Source organism: Rhamphochromis sp. 'chilingali' (genome assembly GCF_963969265.1).
Source record: "Rhamphochromis sp. 'chilingali' genome assembly, chromosome: 10".
Classification (NCBI taxonomy): domain Eukaryota; kingdom Metazoa; phylum Chordata; class Actinopteri; order Cichliformes; family Cichlidae; genus Rhamphochromis; species Rhamphochromis sp. 'chilingali'.
The window spans coordinates 12,121,445-12,139,548 of NC_137937.1; the positions used below are offsets into that span (position 1 = coordinate 12,121,445).

General features: G+C 42.2%; 1 protein-coding gene across 1 annotated transcript; it reads left to right on the forward strand.

Annotated features, from left to right (window-relative positions):
* The first annotated feature begins 9,542 nt into the window (after window positions 1–9,542).
* Window positions 9,543–17,769, forward strand: rflna (refilin A). The gene is made up of 4 exons (XM_080894258.1): window positions 9,543–9,839; window positions 9,950–10,293; window positions 14,423–14,532; window positions 14,636–17,769. The coding sequence occupies exons 2-4, from the start codon at window positions 10,075–10,077 to the stop codon at window positions 14,967–14,969; spliced, it is 663 nt and encodes a 220-aa protein (XP_080750384.1). The 5' UTR covers window positions 9,543–9,839; window positions 9,950–10,074; the 3' UTR covers window positions 14,970–17,769.
* The last annotated feature ends 335 nt before the right edge of the window (window positions 17,770–18,104 follow it).

An 18,104-nucleotide genomic window follows, 5' to 3' on the forward strand; every position in this document is an offset into this window, starting at 1 on the left:
TTATTACGGTGTGATCTCTTTAAGTCTTCATGTCAGCCTTTCAAAATAAAGGGTCATGATGCTGCCCAGGGTGCAAGCATGCAAACATAAACGAGGGATTATGGTTTCAAAGACACATGCGCGCACGCACAAACTCAAACTGGGGAACAGTAAGGCAAAAGCACACATGGGTGGTCCTCGCTTGTCATTTCACTCCTGCAGGCTAGAAGGCAAACACAAAGCACCATGGGAAGCGCAGCCATGCTCTGATGGCAGAGGGGCTGTCAGCCTGCAGGAGACGAGTCATGAGAAGTGACTGGAGCACAAATCACTCTGAGATGAGAGTTTAAACTATCCCCCAAGGCAGCAGAGGAAAAGAAGCTCTCTGGAGAAAATGAACTGTAGAGAATAAATCCCTGCGTCACTGAAGAGGAAGTCCCAGATTGTTTCTTCTTCCTACAACCTGGGCTAAATTGCTTTGTTCTAATTGTGTGGTAATAAATATCATGTTACTGTGGTGAGCTGCTTGTCGTTGACATCAGTCTCAAATTGTTGCGTTTGATTCGTTACTTATGCACAGCTTACGCTCGAACCCAAACCGCAGCCCTGTGCAAACATGTTGAGCAAATAGGCAAGGCTCCTGTCACGGCCCGGGAGCGGGGCTTGTTTATGCCTCCAGAGCACAGAGCGCAGGGCCGGGTGTAGAGATGAATGGAGATGAATGGGACAGGAAACATAAACAGCTGTTATCGCTCTGTCCTTTACACATGCCGTGACCTTTTCTTGTCTTCTTTGGCTCACTCACTTGGCTGTGTTTGCTCCCCCGCTGAGCCCAGCTCTCCCTGTGACCACTGCACACCTTGTTCGGTCAATAAATGCCACTGAAAATCAATAGAGTGTCACAAAGCTCAGATTGTATCTCTGTTCGCATTTCTTTTTTCTGAGGGTGGATACCACTGACACTCCTGCTCCCTGCTATTTGTCTTACAGAGTTTTGTGACTCACGTGGACCATGTGCATGTCATATCTATAAGCCAGAGACTGACTATCGACTGTCTGCGCACAATGTCAATTTTTTATGACGTTACACGTGTTTAAATTGTCACTATGCAATTACCTCAGCAGAACATAGATCCGCATGTGTGCTGATAAAAGACAATGCTCTAAGTCTGCATCATGGAGTATATCGATAAACACAGTTAGCCGCTGTAACTGACACGTTAAACAAAAGTCAGCTCGTGTGTTTACCTACTTACTGTTCACACAAAGCAAAGATGTCAGAGGAAGAAGAGTGCAGGTGAATCACTGATTACAGCTGAGAGTGGATGAGCTGCTAACATGCAAGGCCAACAGCTGTGGAGCGCCGGGGAAGTCCAAGTAAGGGGGTAGCAGAATGTGCAAGACTGCACAGAGCAACACAAACACTAATCAGCTCAGTCCAAGATCAAGTCAAGACATATTCATGTAGCTTCCTCTAAAAACAAGACTCTCCAATGGACAGAGCTCAAGGCAATATATGTATATATGGATAGATCGATACAATACATCAGGGTATGATTTAGGGTCCTGCGTACATTCAACATTTGTACCGGCAGCAGATTGATGAAAGCATCCTTTAGATCGAGGATGTCATACACATTTTGCATTGTGGGCCTTACAGCTCACTTTGATGTGGGGATGTGAAATGGGTTGGACTCATGAATCCGCCCTCTCTCTCAATGTGAAATTTAATTACAACCCGAATACCACAGATATCTGAATATAAGGAGAAGTGCAATTTCAACAGTAAGTCTGTAGTACATGAGACATCTGTCAGCACGACTCTTTGTGCTTCAATAGTAAGAAAAGGGAGCTGATTGGCCACACTGTCCTGGAATTATACACAAGAAAGCTTTTGTTAGCTCACAAAAAAACTACAAGCATTTTTATAGTAACTACTCTGGTGTCGTATGATTGACCATGGGGGAGGTCATTATCAATAGGGAAAATGGTAAAACCTATAAAGCATACAGTAAAAAGTCCAAAATGTATGTAGGTCATTTACCAAAGCCACCCAGTGGGCTGAACTGAAGTTTTTGCCAGGCCAATTCTGGCCCCATTGGCCTTGTGTTTGACACCCATGCTTTAGCTCAGGGGTAGGCAACTCCAGGGCTCAAGGGCCGGTGTCCTCCAGGTTTTAGATGTGTCCTTGCTCTAACATGGCTAATTTAAATGGCTAAATTACCTCCTCAATATGTCTTGAATTTCTCCAGAGACCTGGTAATGAGCTAATCATTTGATCCAGGTGTGTTGACCCAGGGTGAGATCTAAAACCTGGAGGACACCGGACTTTGAGGCCTGGAGTTCCCCACCTCTGCTCTAGCTGTTAATACAGTGACTCATAACTGCGGAACCGATAGCTTGCTTCTACGTATTGAGCCATTGTGTTGAACTTTTGCTTCCTCCTTTTAGAGTTGACAGGAATTTTACACTAAATGCTTTTACTTTAGACATGTTCCCTGGGGGTCCAGACACCATTTAAAGGTTCCAGGAGAGACCATGGGTTAAGAGAGTGTGGTGAATCTTTTTGTGCTTGGGTTTTTGGGTTTTTATAAAATTGGGTTTGGTGCAAAATTAAAGTGTGAAATATTTATTAATATAAAAATGTGAAATGTATTTATTTATTCAAATTGGTATATTGTATACTGTGGTGGAAGGCTGGCATTTAAGAATTTACCTGAGAGTGGAATAATAGTTTAGTGTGTGAACGCTGAACATATTTAAGGCTGCTGGTTGTCATTAGAGAAGGTTGATTGTGCTGTGAAGAAGCTTGATGAGTGGATTGTTTGTAAGGAGAGCTGTATGGCAAATAAATGCTTTCTGTTCCACTACATTTGCCTTGGTCCATCTCACTGTGTTTCCAGCCGCTAAGGGCCACCCTGTTACATCAAGTCAACATGAAATTGTGGGGGGAAAATCCACACAGAGCTAGACTGACGCTCCAGATTTGAACCTCTTGTTTACATTTTTCTGTAGCTTTATGAGGTATCTTTGAGTTGACCCCTAGTAAAGAAATATTCCAATTTCAGACCATCTATATAGAAAAAGAGTTTAGAAAGAATGGAAGGAGAAGAGATTTAGTGGAGATAGAGGAAGTCTCTGTACATTAATAAAACCAGATGCAGCCAGGCTCCTGAGAAGTGCATTTCACATTGAACTCTGTGGTTTGGATGGCACACTGAAAGTCAGCCAGGCTCATCAATCATCATGTCAAAAACTGTTTCTTTTCAAACGGGCAGGGGTAAGGCTATCAGAGGAGAGGTGCAGCGGGGCCACATGAGTCTGCTGAACGAGCAGCCGCCGTTTACGTCTATACTGTGTGAAAGGCAAACTGGAGAAATGGTCACCTATCTGCAACATGGAGAAGATTCACAGCTGAGTCTGTGTGTGGAAACAACTCTGACGTCCCCGTCAGCTCAAAATATTCGTCCTGCTGGGAACTGCCCCTCTGTGCCTTGTTTACACTGAGGGCTGCGCCGAAGCAGGCACACACCCCGTCACGAACAGTGAGCTGCACACATTCGAGACAATATGCGTCTCAAAGGTGTCACAGTGAAAATGTGAAAAATTGGTCACGGGGGCTAAATGCCTGTTGCTCTGTTGTTGCATGCAAACAAACTCGCACAGACACACCTACACCAACCCCCCTCCTCGTCCTGCTGTTACTCTGGTGCAGTTCGTACAGCTGGCTTGGCAGGGTTGTGTGACTGCGGAGAGAATGCCAGAGATTTCTGCAGATCAGGAATGTGTAAGAGAGCGAGCCTCTGACTCTATGCAAACATGTTTGTGTTCTCCCATGTGTGTGTGTGTGTGTGTGTGTGTGTGTGTGTGTGTGTGTGTGTGTGTGTGTGTGTGTGTGTGTGTGTGTGTGTGTGTGTGTGTGTGGCAGGATGTGAGGAATGATTGCCCTGTGAGGGGGAAGGATGATGGAGTACTTAAAAAAATGAATCATCAGCCGACAGCTTGACTTTCCTCCCCCACTGTGTCTGTATCAACGCCTCCTGGGATCTCCAAGCACTCAGAAACTCAGGAAGAATATTGATTGCAGAACTCTTCAATCAGCTCCAACAGAATTGGGTCAAAATGGTAAAGGTGCCTGTTAAATAACATTTACTGAATAAATTGAAAGGATAAAACAGGTATGCAAATTGCCGTCCCAAACATAATAATGGAGTTAATCATCTCCCTGAACATGTGATGAAGGACATGGAAAATACATTCAGTTTGGTCATAAAGTAACCTCCTTCTTGTCAGCTGAACTAACTTCCTCTTTGTAAAACCTGTAAAACCAAACAATGGGCACTGAAATATGCCGAGGAAATGAGCTCTGATGTTGTGTTTGCGTGTTAGAAATGAAGCTAAACTGTGTCAAACTGTCTCAGATTTATTTGTAACATAGATACACAAAACAACATTAATGTAATAGTCATAAAAGTCTATAAGAACCTAATCAATATGTTTCTAAAGAGGATGTTTAATAACTTTGCAATCAGTTCATCCAAATAACAACAAGGTTTTCTGGTTGCTATTTAGTTATACTATTATTATCTCACAGTTTATGCCTTTGCAACGACTTACAAACTTGAATTTGAACAAACCACAAGACTTCTGTCTGACCATAAACACCTTGTTATGCCATGCACAGCAAATTAGCATAAACACTTTATATCAACTGTCAAGCACGGTGGTGAAGGGATGATGATTTGGGCTTGTTTGCAGCCACAGAACCTGGACACCTTGTAGTCATTGACTTTACAATGAATTCCTCTGAATACAAAAGTATTATAATCAAAGATAAGGTCATCTGTCTGACAGCTAAAGATTTTCCAAGACTGTCATGCAACCGGCACTGCAGCAAATCTACAGCATTGACCCAAAGTCCATACCTCAACCTGAGAACCCAGTTCTCATGAAACTATTCGATTCCACATTTCTATATGTAAGACAGCTTCAGATATTCACTTGCAGACTAGAATTAGATAGGCTGATTGTGGGTTTGAACTGATCTATCAATGCGTCCACGTGCAGCATGGAGAAACCGACCCATGTGTAAAATACCAAGATAAAATTCCACCATGCTCACTCCTGTTATTTTCACAGTTCTCTGGGTTATCCTTCGCTGAGGTTGCAATTGAGCAACTCCTCCTTTCGGCATGCTCACAGACATGCCTGCACCCACGAAAGTGCTCATCATCTGGGTCCCAGTGTTTTACGGCTAATCTGTACCAGATCTCCACACTAATCCTTGGAATGTCTGAGGATCAGCATCACTGGGCTCTTAAGGATGGACACGATGATACAAAAACACACCTGATGCGGGGAATGCTAGTAAAAACCTCTCTCCACGGTTTCCTGCTGCGGCTTCCAAACAGAATACATGGAGGAGGGAAAACAGTTCTCAGCAAACAAGATTACAGCTGTGCAGGCTTAACAGGCATGCCATTAAATATATCTTCCAGACAACAAAGGCAAACACAGAGTTATCTCAGTTTTTATGAGAACTGAAAAAACAAACAAGGAGGGGGAAAAAACCATCATGCATGATTTCCTGGAAATCTGTGGTAATCACCATGAAGAGCTGCTGGACCATCAAAGATACAATCAGCCACTTAAGAGTCTGTGCAGTTCTACACTGGCTGTTATTTATGCTCTGATTTCCCTTTTGGCAGAGCTGCTGTTTGTAAGAGTATGAACAGAGAGTGCAGATGTTAGTCGAGGGAATGATCAACAAGGATTCAATTCAGTCTCCTCTGTCTGACACAGTGACTGCTGCCTGTTCACTCAGGTCTGCTTTGTTTGTGTCTGTGTGTGTGTGTGAGAGCAACTCATTTGGTTGCTGCTGGATGGAGAGTTACCACCCGTCTCCACCCAGTCCTGAAATATACCAGGAAGGATAGCTAGACACGCAGACACACAGATCTCCTGAAAAATAATGAATCACTCTTTTCCTCACTAAATGCTTTCCAAACAAAAGCAAACTGCTTAAACAAAGCAGCTGACTGAGCATTTCTTCACTTAACTAAACACGACTGGCACAAGGATGCTTCTTGACGGGACAGGATTATCTTTGAATATATCTGGGGAACTTTTGAATAGCTTTGTGTGAAAAGCTTTCCATATTTGGAGGTTTCAGGTCTTATCAGAGCATGTTTTCAAAACAGATTGTGTCAAAAACGATGGTAGATAACTCTATTTTGTTTAGCTGTCCGACTTCTTTCTTCTTCCTTTTTGCAAATGCATGCCTACACATGTCTACATCCACAAAATACTTTGTTAGATACATCGCTTGGACCCCCTGTTGATTTCAGAACTGCTGAAATTCTTCATGGCATAGATGTAGTAAAGTGCTGGAAACATACCTCAGAGATTTTGGTCCATAGTGATATGGTAGAGTCTCACAGTTGATGCAGATTTGTCAGCTGCACGCCCACAACACAACTCTCGTATTCCACCTCGTCTCAAAGGTGCTCTATTGGCCGTTTGAGTACAGGGAGCTCATTTTTATGTTCAAGAAACCAGTTTGAGAGGATCTGAATTTTGTGACATGGACTGTCATCCTGCAGTAAGTAGGTATCAGAAGATGGGTACACTATCCTCATAAAGAGATAGACATGGTCAGCAACAATACTCAGGTAGAGTGTGGCTTTTAAATGGTCCTCAGTTATTAGTAAGGTTCCAAAGAGTTGCAAAAATATATCCCACATTCTTACCCCACCATCATTCCTCTCTCCAAGGTTGTCTTTAAGATTGCACTGATGTGTTTCACATGAAGAGGGTTTTATTCATCTTCAACCTAACTGGGACTTAAAATTCAGAGAGGTCTTTTTTTTCTAAAGCTATAAAGGATACTAAACATTATATGCAAGTCTCAAAGGCTAAAAGTCGGCGTTGTGGTTGGTTTAAAAAGTTTATAAAGCTTTAGCATGAAAGTATTTAGAAAGTTTCACAGTGAAAAACAAGATTATGGGGAAAAATATTGTAACAATACCGGCATTGTGTGTTTGAAAAGGGTTGGAGTGGGAAAAAAAGACTTTTGAAGTTATCTAAAATACACTTGGAAAAAATATCTTTTCATGTTGGTGAAATTGCAAGAAAATGTCAGCAATACAAGTTTCAACCTGATGAATCACAGCAGTAACACAAAAAATGGATAACACCCAGTATACTAACATTGCTAACAGCAAACTAAACTACAGTGCTGACTGCTCAGTGCACAGACAGGACTTACACCAGTTACTCTTTATGTATGAATGGCTACTGGGCCCTGCAGAGGCCTGTGACAAAATAAGCTGGCAATGGTGCAGATGATGAAGGAGAATTTCTAAACGCATTTTTATTTAACTTCAGTCATAAATCAATGAGTGATTTATTGATTTGCAAAATATGAGTAGCATGTATTAATTGTAAATGACCAATTCACAAGTACATATTATCCAAATAGGGGAGACCGGGGATAGTTGTAACATTTTTGACATTTCTGTCTGTAAATTGAAGCTCTTTTAAGGTAGTGGATTCAAAATGTAATGCAAAGTATTTACATGTCTCTGCTATTAAATAGTGCAGCTATTTTCTCTGCAGCACAATTACCCATTGCATGGTATGGTCTCAAACACGAAGAGTGAAATGTTACAATTAACCCCATAGTCTGGGTTAGTTGTAACATATCCTGGGGTAAAATGTAACACAATGAAATAAGGGTACTGACAAAATATTAACATGTAATCTTTGTTTATTCAACACATGAATGCACTTAGAGCCATTTATGTAACTATGTGTGTGTGTGACAGAATGCAGAAATCTAGCTTTTGAACATATTCCAGCCCCCCAAAAAAGACAAATTATGGAATTTTCTGCAACTGAATATTTCATTAATTTTGGTTGGTCTTCCTTGAGTTTGGCCTCATTGGCTCAGTGGGCATTGTAACCTACAACTCTTGCACCAATTTTGAACATAACAATGAAGCTGAAAAAATGTAGTTGTTCACCAGCATCGCAATTCCATTACTTTTTATCATGGCTTACCTTGGTGTGGTTTGCAAAGTGCTTCAGAAAGATGAGGAAATCTGTTTCTTGCACCCATCCTGATTTATTTCCACTACCAGTACTTCCTACTGGTCCATCTCTGACACAGTGGTCTGCATAATGTATGTGTGGGAACACAAACAGTGGAGGAATTGTGTTGCCAATGGCATTAACCGCATATACAAAAGCGACCAGTGAACCTCTCTCTGCTGATGTCGTTGCCCCAACTTGTTTAATATAAATTAAAGTAAAAGTGTGGTAAGTTGTAACATCTGCATTATTGTTACAACTAACCCAGACTGTTGCTGTTACAACTGACCCAGACTCCTATAGCCATGAACTAGCTAACATTACAGCCAACGGCTAAAACATTAGCGCTAAAGACCTACATAGAATATATCCCCATAGACATACAAATAACATAATTTAAGTTTGATGAGTTTAACTGCAAAGCAGATAATGCTATTAGAAATTGAAATAAAGTAGAAAAACTTACCTTTTGGCATACAAATTACTTTTTTTCATGTTAAATTGTCTGTGTTTGACAAAATGTGCTGATTTTTCACATGTGATAGCAGAACTGAATTGGGCATGCACAGGATGAGTCACATCATTTGAAACTTAGCCCTGATTGGAGAAATTGGAAGTGTTACAACTGACCCACGTTACAACTATCCCCGGTCTCCCCTACAACTTAATCTCCAAAAAATGATCTAAAATAGTGTTGAAATTTTATATATTTATTCGTTTCTAATGACACTTTTGAACTTTTTTCATGACATGAATGCCCAGAGACAGGAAGCGAGGCCTCGTGGGGAAATGAATGGGAAAGAATTTACTGTCAGAAATTCTTCCATTTTATTCTTATGCTTACATTTTTTTCACTCTCTCTTTGGTTAGGGTGAGGCAACAAAACTATTTGGGTGAGGTCTCCAAAAAATACAAACATGCTTCCAACCGAAACAGTCCTGCTGAATATCCATGCATCCTCATAGACGCACAAAATCGCATTTTGTGACTACTACATGAATTGCCACGAAACGGTGCTAATAATTAATAAAAGGGTTGCTTTGCTGAAGTCGTATATCATTAACTTACAATTAATTATTAGTTATAACCAAGTGCAAACGCTGAACAAGTGCCAGAACAATTTGCTTATTATACTTATTTGTTTTTAATTTTTTCTTCTTCGCCAACATTATAAAACGACTCCATCACAGCATCTGTTCTCGTTACTAGCGGATGATTAATTACTTGTCCCTACCTACTAATTATAATATATCTAAGCAGATCGGCGACTGCAGCAGTCAGGAAATTAGATAATTTGCTTAAATGCGCGTCAGCAGGTTCGCAAAACACACCAGCCAAAGTGTACGGGAGGAGCAGGGAGGATGTGCTCGCCCCTGTCGGTTGTACATGGAAGTGATCCAGATCATGAGGGCTGGACTAGATCCAGGTACGAAGGGGGGGCCGAAAAAAGCCTGGCAGGATCATTAAGAGGGAGCTCTCCAGTGAAGAGCGCGCACACACAGGGCGCACACATACTGGAACACACGGTCAGAGCAGAGGAGCTCTCATGCAGCTCGGTGCCAGACGCGCTGTCGACTCTTTGTTTTTTTGCGCGAGTTTTACTACATAGTTTTTTTTTGTTTGTTTATTTGGTTGGTTTTTTTTAATTATAAATCACATAATATTTCACGTTGGAGCTGAGTCCGTGGCTACCGTGTGTTTGTTTCGGACTTCTTCGCGCATATTTGGAATATCTTTCCGGATTAAAGTGGATACTTGACACCGAGCAGGTACAGTAAAGTTTGAAGCTGAGCTGATATCAATCTGAGGGTTTTGTCCAAAGCCTGTGGCCAGTGGTTAAATGTCATTCCCTGATTTTTTTTCTTTTCCTCACTTGCAGAAGTCTTCTTGAGAGAGTTCGCACAGGATTGTTTCTGCTCGACTCAGGAGCGCTTCAAGGAAAGAAAAAAGTATTGTGAGTGCGACTGGGCTTCCTTTTTTTTAAATAACTGAGCCGTCCCAGAAATGGTGGGGCACCTACATTTACAAGCGATGGATGACAGCCTCAAAGGAAAGAACCGGGAAGGTCTGCTCGACAGTCCAGATTCGGGTTTGCCCCCCAGTCCAAGTCCGCCCTTCTGCTCGCTTTCTCCGGCTCTGATCGAGTCGCGCTCGGGCAGCTGCACGACGCCCGTCGAAAGCCATCATGGATATTATAAGAAGGAAAGCAGAGAAGGGAAACTGGTAAGAAACAAACTGTTGCACTTTATTGTTTTAATACCGCCGTGTGAGCGGAGAGCGGACACTTATTCCTGCTCTTTGTGCCCAATTTTGCACTCAGATGCTTCAGTGACACAATGAATTAAAGGACAAAGGAGTTCATCTTCAGTAATGACGCTGAAGGAAGAGAAACTGAAAACCTGAAAGTCATTTTAGCTTTTGGCCAGGAACAGATTTCACATCAGTCCCCCTCACACAACATCTGGAAGCTCTCTCTTGCTTTCTCTATGAGTGCGTGTGTGTGTTTCTGGAATTCAGTTGCAAACTTATGAATTTGCACTCTTGCTACTGGGCCCTCCACAATACAGTAAAACGTTTTTATTTTTTCAGCCTCGTGCATCAGCTGGGCCCTGAGTCTAACCCTGTTACGAAATTAGGGCCCAGGGACTCCCAGGGGTCCTTTCCAGAATTCACTCAGAACGATGACACTTATTAACACTGTTACTTCATCAGCATGAATGAAGGTGGCAGGCTGAGCAAATCAGTAAATAGTCAAATGTGATCAAAATAATAATGGTATTTGAGGATTTGCATATGAAAAACCTTGGATCAGGCTTTTACTCAGAGTCTGCTGTTGCTACAGGATCGCGACTGTGAACTTGTAGACAGAAAACCAGACTTTTAATCCTGTAAATTAACCGTCAGCAGCAGGTCAGTGCCCTCTTTTTGAAACCTGCTGGTTCAAATTAGTTGATTTTTAGGGCAGTACTTCAACCTGTTTTGCTTGTTATCCTAAAGCTATGTGCAGTATTAGCCTTCACAGTCTGTCATGTTGCATTCTCATGGGGGGTGGGGGATTTAGAAAAGTCAGTAGCACAAATATGTACAGACAGTCCCCTACAGGTGCAAAACTGTCCATTTCAAACACTCATTTATTTGGCTATTTTACTCTGACTTTGATCTCTTGCTTAATATTAATATTTTTGTCCATATCTTGCTAGTCCTGCTCAATCTCTGAACACTCACAAGCCCAGCTCCTTAAAAAGAATAGAATTAGAAGCATCAAAATGAAGTTGCAGGGTATCCAAGAACCTCAAAAATCACCAAAAAGATCACTGAAGTCTAAAAAAAAACATCTGGACATCTGGAAGCCAGCATCTTTCTGCATTAAATGCTGTTCACAATGAGTTTAAATGTGGAAGTAATAAAAACTCTGTCTTTATATAGCCTTTTTGATCTTTGCTGTTTCTTGTCTTATCTGAAAATCCTAAATAGCTTCCTGCCTATATGATAAACAAATGTGCAAAATGAGTCAGACATTGCAGTTTAAGGCAATACTTTGTTTTTTGTTTTATTTTTTTGCTGGGTAAGCAACATAACATGAGACATTGTCTCTTCTTTCAAGGCAAACGCTTTTCATTGGCACGTCCTGCAGTGAATCACATGACGAGGCTGATTTGATTGAAAATCATTTCCAGGTCACTCCTAGTTCCAAAAGTCTTAAGAACATGTCTGCACAGGCTGAGGTGGCTTTTAAAGTGTTTCAAAAGAGGCCTCAGAAATGCAGCGCTGCATCCTGGGAGGTGCACGAAACTGGTGTGTGCTGGGACGTGAAGCAAAAAAAAAACGATCATCTAATCCTCTGGAGGTTTGGATTAGAGTGACTCCTCCGCTTTGTGGTTTTTCCCTCTTCTTTTTCTTTTTTTAAAGAAAGGAGCTGCTCCCGCTTCTGTCTGTGGGCCTGTTTGAATTAAAAGAGTCAAATATTTCTATCTAAAAAACAGTTTCCCCAAGTTTACTGAGTATAAATCTGCTGGCAGGATGAAAGGAGGTGTAACTATGCGCCGAATTTTGTTTGTTTGTTGTCTTTTTACTCCTTCCAAATCTATTTCTGTGTTGTTTTTGTATGCTACCTAAGAATAATCCTCTGGTTCTATTTCGAAGGTGCAGGGGGCGAGGGGGGCTCGCTAAAGCGACCTCAGGCCATTGCACAAGTGTTTGATGACCTCTCACTTCTCAAATTAAACACAGATAAATGCTCAGCCAGCTTCGTCCGTTTTCAAACGTGGTTCAAATTCATGCAGATGCAGGATAATTATTCCTATATCTGCATCTTTTTATGTGTGAAGAGATTTACAGGAGCGACAGGATGCATGAAAAGCACATGCGTGGTCGTGTAATCGCGTGTATTTCAGAGGCTGTGGACGTGTCCAGCTCAAGGAGGTGGCTCCAGCTGCTGGTGGATTAGACAGGAAGGACAGGAAGGAGACAGATGACTTTTTCTTACATTTGGCTTGCTGTGGGACACTGATGAGCCTGGCTCTGCCTCTAATGCCTCTACTGCTGTGCAATTCAGCAAATTTTGGTATCGATCAGATAGCAAGTGAATACAGGGTCAGTGTCGATACTAATACCAATACTTCAAATCTATAAAGGTAGCTTATGTAAAGGAGAGCAGCGTGTCATGATTTTAGGACAATGCAGTTATTTACGTTTCATAATAATTAGTTTAGACAACATGCATTTTGAAACTGGATGTTTTTGGAGACTACTCGGCTGTCAGCTCTCCAGCTGTCCGTGTCTGTGTCTGCAGCCAAGTAGAATCTGGGCTTCAGAAAGTAGAAACAAAGTATCGATCCTACCGGGCTAGTATCAGTCCGATACCAATACCAGCACTGGTATCAATACTATTGATATTTGGATAACATCCACACAAACACAGACTTTGCTGCAACAAACAGCCTACAGTTGGAAGTCTGTGTTTGGGTTGGCGTTTCTCTCCATAGCTCGGCATTGTGTGGGTTACTCAGTTGCACACTATTTCTTCTTACGTGGATATGTGCTTCCAGTGGGGTGGTGGTGGTGGGGGGTGCTGTGCTGTGTGTACATGCTCGGGGATACGGCGCCTGGAGGAGGCCTCCCCTCCATTCACAACTGTTTGCTTTGCAGACCTTGCCAGAGCGCACCGTCTGCGGCGAAATACCTGGAATGCTCTCCACGCTGGAGCAGCGGTGGAAAGACAATCAGACCCTCGCGCGCTGTTTCCAAGTCACAGAGCAGAAAAACGAACCAGGCTGAGGTTCGGCTTTTTGTTCGCTGCTGCGTGGCAGCTGTTGAAGCGCGGCGCCGTCGTACAGACAGCCCCGCGCGGCAATGATGGTAGGCTGTAGGTAAGACGAGCTTCTCGCGGTGATCTGCAGCGCCCTTGGCCTTCTCTTGCTCGTCCCCTGTAGCGGCATGTGCAGTCCAAACCGCAGCATGTGACAGCTTCTCCTGTGTAATGTGAGAGGGAGCAGAGCTGCGGTTGTGGAGTGGTTTGATTCAGACGGGGTTAGAGTTTTAATCGCACGTGTACAGAAAAGGGTTCGTTGCATTGTTGCTGTACCAGCTTTTGTGTCCACTGAAGGCTCCAGAGGGGGCCAGTCTTGTAGGTCAGAGGTCAAGTCACAATCAGAGCTTCAACAGACAAATTATACAACAAAACCAAATAATGGGGGTGTGCTTAAAACAATACTTCAAATTTGTATTGCGTGATATTTGGAAGAGAAGTGTTGTAATCCACATGTCATAACAACGTGAACAACCCTGTGTAGTAACATATAGCCAATAAACTGTACAGGTATTGATTGGAGCGTTTTTGACTTCAGTAAGAAGTCAGCTTTAGCTTCAGGAGGATATGGGGACAAATTTGTTAATGGATTAAAAGAAAATGTCTTCAATCAACATAATTAATGCATGTGAGGTAGTGCAGCTAACCTTTTGTAATCTAAACTCATTTTTTAAAAAGCACATTGAGTAACACGCTGCATCTCTACCAGCAGTGGTGTGGGTGTGTTAACCTCCTTAGAGCTGGGATGTTGGAACATAAGGGCAGGAAAAGGAGGGCTACGTTTTTGAACTTTTAAATGTATTTTAACACGTTTTACAGCTTTTCCTGTTGATAAAGACAGGCTGGAGAGTGAAAGTGTTGTTGTCGTCTTTCTGGTCTAATTGTTGTAGTACTGGCCTGTACCTTTTAAAAGGAGAGTTGTTGCGAGGTTGAGAAGAAACAGGGTGGGGACTCCAGTGATTTGAACTGGCTCTTTTGGGATTTCTTATCTGGGATGATTGTTTGCTTATATGTGAGATTGTAACCTGTGTTTTCTCTGCACAGCTGCCCTACCTGCTGCTGAACTCCACGGGAACCGACCCCAAGACTCGCATGCACCCCGTGTTCTTTGGAGAAAGCATCGAGGTCAACCCCAAACCAGAGAAGGAAATCAAGTAAGGGCGCATGTAAAGATGTGGCACTGTTTTTGCATCCTCTTTCATCTCTTTATTGATCCACTTCACGTGAGTTTCTTAACAGCCACTTTGTCGTTTTCAGGTGTAACTCTGAGGTCAAGTACGACTCCGACAAGCACTACCGCGACCGGGTGTTTTGCACCCCCGTTCCCACGGCTACGTCCTTCAGCGAGACGGTGGTGGCGGTGCGGAACTGCACCTGGAGGAGCTACAAAACCCAGGTGTACCTGGAGCCCCGGCAGAGGCCCGTCAGCTACCAGAGCACCACCATAATCTACCCAAAACATGCCAAGAACACTTACCGCACCACGCTCAACTACAACGCCACAGGCTCCCGCCGTTGGTATGTCTCCACAGTGAAACTGGAGTCAAGTGAGGATACTAGTCCCTGCATCATCTACACAGAGGACCTGTAGGGTCTGGACTGCATCAGCCTGCACAGGAACAAAAGCTATTTGGTGATTGTCCTGGTTCTTTTCTCTTTTTTTCTTCTTTTTTTATTTCAAGGACAAAAAAACTCACAAAGGCCCACACTGAGAGGGAAATACTTCAAGCAATATCTGGACTCCATGAAAACCCTGCTCTGTTCACCTTTACTGGCCATGGAAGAAACTGCAGTGGCATTTAATAACCTGATTATATTTAGATTTTCTACTGTTGCAGTCTCTAAAAGGAAGGGCGCTGGGTTTCTGGCAGCTCAAAGCTGCGCTTCGGTGGTTAATGTCTTATTTAATTACAACGCTGACAAGTGGCCTTCGCACTACTTCGGGTTCCTTTGCAACCTCAGTGATGGCAATGATCAGAATGTAGATATCTGTGTATATAGAGAAAAATCAAGAATGACTCGTGTTTTGGATTTCAGCCGAGCCTTTGAAAAATCAGTCACACACAATGTAAAGCTTTCTAAATAATGGCTTTATTGCACTTGTTTTCTATATATCACAGTTCTCTCCAAGGGCTTTTGGCACAGCACGGGGGAATTTCAGGACTGCGTATGAAAATTTGGACCAAAGAGCATTTTGAGTGAGACTGCACACTGAGGCAGCGCACTCGCTTATCATTGGACACTTTCAATTCAAGCTTGTGCAGTTTGATCGAGAGAGCTAAGGCTTTTATCAAAACAACACAGTTAGAGAGGATATATGAGGAGACATGGGATCTCCGTAAAAACTCTCTGTAGCCTTATATTTAACTGTGTCGGACCACGACAGCTGTTCATATAAAACAAACGCGCTGGTGAGTGCAGTCAACGATGCAGTTTTGGTGACTGGTCCTTGTTTGCTCTCTAGGAGGTGCTGAAGGGCTGCAAAACAAAAATGAATAAATAAATTAGCAATAAATTAAGAGTTTAATGCTTAAAAAGTGAATTAAAGTGTGGGTAAAGGACCACATCATCTGTAGTTCCAGTATAACTGAGATCAGGACCTTCAACAGTGATTCCCTTTTTTCCCCCGTCTTTTTCAAACAGTTCACTTTTAACAATCAGATTGAAGTATGTAACACTCCCTCGTCATAATTCTCAGTACAGAACAAACTGTACAGTGGCGCTCACTCATCTGCTTCTCTGTTAGGCCTACAAAACAAGAAGCTTTTCCAAATTCACTCTGTGCAGTGATCTTACATCTGTTTTAACTGTTCCTCGTGTTATTGCCAACACTGCTCCACATTCAGTGGCAGCGGACACTATGAAAGACAACTCGTTAAGTGATTTCATTTAAAGATTGAGGAATACCTTAGCGAGTAAAACCGTCCATACTTTTAAGTGATAATAAGAATAATAATCGATTTAATCTCTGATGTCGAATCACAACTTGTAGCATACCTTCCAAAAAGCCAGTCTTACACAACAAGCTAAACTAGAGTCCTGCCAATACTGTCAGCTGATATTAGCAGACTTATCTGTGATAAACACATTTGAAAAGCAAGGAAGAAACGGGAGAAACGCTCTTAAGTTGAACTCATGTTGTGGTTGTTGTTGCACAGTTTGTCCACCAGAGGGCAAACTATGTCTGCAGCTTTCCTCCAGGCAGGGCACTGGATCAAACTCCACAACCAGCTGATGTGAGCAGTCAGCAGACAAGTAAATAAATAACTACACAGGAAAAATGTGAAAAGTTGGGGGGGAAAGGAAATCTGCGAATTTTGAGAAAGTTCTGTGTCTGAGAAGAAAAAAAATATTGGCCGATAAATCGGGATATCTGATATTTAAATCACCCGATACTGGTATCAGTCTTAAAAATCCGGTATCAGTCGGGCTCTAAGCTAAAGTAATATTTAATTAAGAAAACAGAGCACTGTTTCTGTTTATCAGATATTTAGTAAAAACTAGCCTGTGAAATCAAACCTCTGTCACCGATGTGCAGACTTTATTTAATAAAATCTAATTAACTAGGCGAGTCTAGAATAAACTGAGCATTTCCTTTTTTCAGATCCATGGTAGCACAAAAACTCACAAAAGTGAAGCAGTGAACCCACGCCACATTTCTCCATTGAGGGTTTCATCTATTTCTTTATGTGTGTCTAATATAAATATATGTACATGTTTTAATTATTGAACATGGCAAATATTGAAACTTCAGACTTTACCTCAAATTTTCTTAGGTATCAATTTTAAGTCATTGCCAGTGTGTGTTGTTGATTGTCAGTTTAGGTTTTCTTGTATTTTCACAGTTTGAAATAGCCTCCGGGTTAAGTGTCAAACGGAAAAGTAAGGCGTGCACGAAGCCGAGGCAGTGCATCAGTACTGTAAGATGGGGGTATTTTTAGAGAGGAAGAAACAAATATAAAGGGCGAGAAGAGACGAGACAAGCAGATCTGCTCTTTTCAAAGTAAAAAAATAGAGAGCGGCTGAGGAAATTGTTCAGGAGACGGTTTTTTTTCTACAAAACAAAGCTCCTCGGGAAGATGTTACGAGTTTTGCAATGTGCAGATGGTGCGAGAAATGTCAGAGACAGCCTGTGAAATGTCAGAGGATAATGAGAGACAGTCGACCAGTGTCGAGTGTAATACTTTGGTGGCTTTATGTGAGATCCTTTGTGTGTTTTCTAACACTTGATTTTTGTTACTGTAAAATATTTTCCTGTTGTATATGTGGTATCGAGGCACTTCGCAATTCTCTTTCTATTTTTGTACGCCAATCATTGTTGTTATTCTGATCGAAGAAAGTAATTTAAAACAAAAGATGATTATCCTGATGGAATAAAAGACAAGCAGTTCCCAAACCTTACTTCTGTTGTTTTTGTTGCTCATCTGTGATCACGGGAAACAGAAACAGGTGTTTCTATTTGACAGACTGTACCCCATTAAAATAGAGTCGAGGCCTGTCCATCAGGCAGAGTGTAATGTTAATGTTTTTAAAGCGTTGTCCAAGAGCAGAGGCTGTAAATCAAGGTGGCGATCGTTCCGCATGTTCATCCTCGGCTGGTTTTAAATATCAGACTGCAGCAAAAATAACATAAGCTGCTGCTGCCAGTGTTGGTGCGGGTTTTTGGATGGGAGTCTGCTGCAGCCCACATCATCATTCGGCGCCTCATCCGTCTCTCCCGTGGCGA

Bases quoted from the DNA above. Each gene is read 5' to 3' on its own strand.
- rflna (XM_080894258.1), top strand. From the start codon at position 10,075: ATGGTGGGGCACCTACATTTACAAGCGATGGATGACAGCCTCAAAGGA. The intron at 10,294-14,422 runs GTAAGAAACAAA...TTCTCTGCACAG, and splicing joins AAAGCAGAGAAGGGAAACTG to CTGCCCTACCTGCTGCTGAA. The intron at 14,533-14,635 runs GTAAGGGCGCAT...TGTCGTTTTCAG, and splicing joins AAACCAGAGAAGGAAATCAA to GTGTAACTCTGAGGTCAAGT.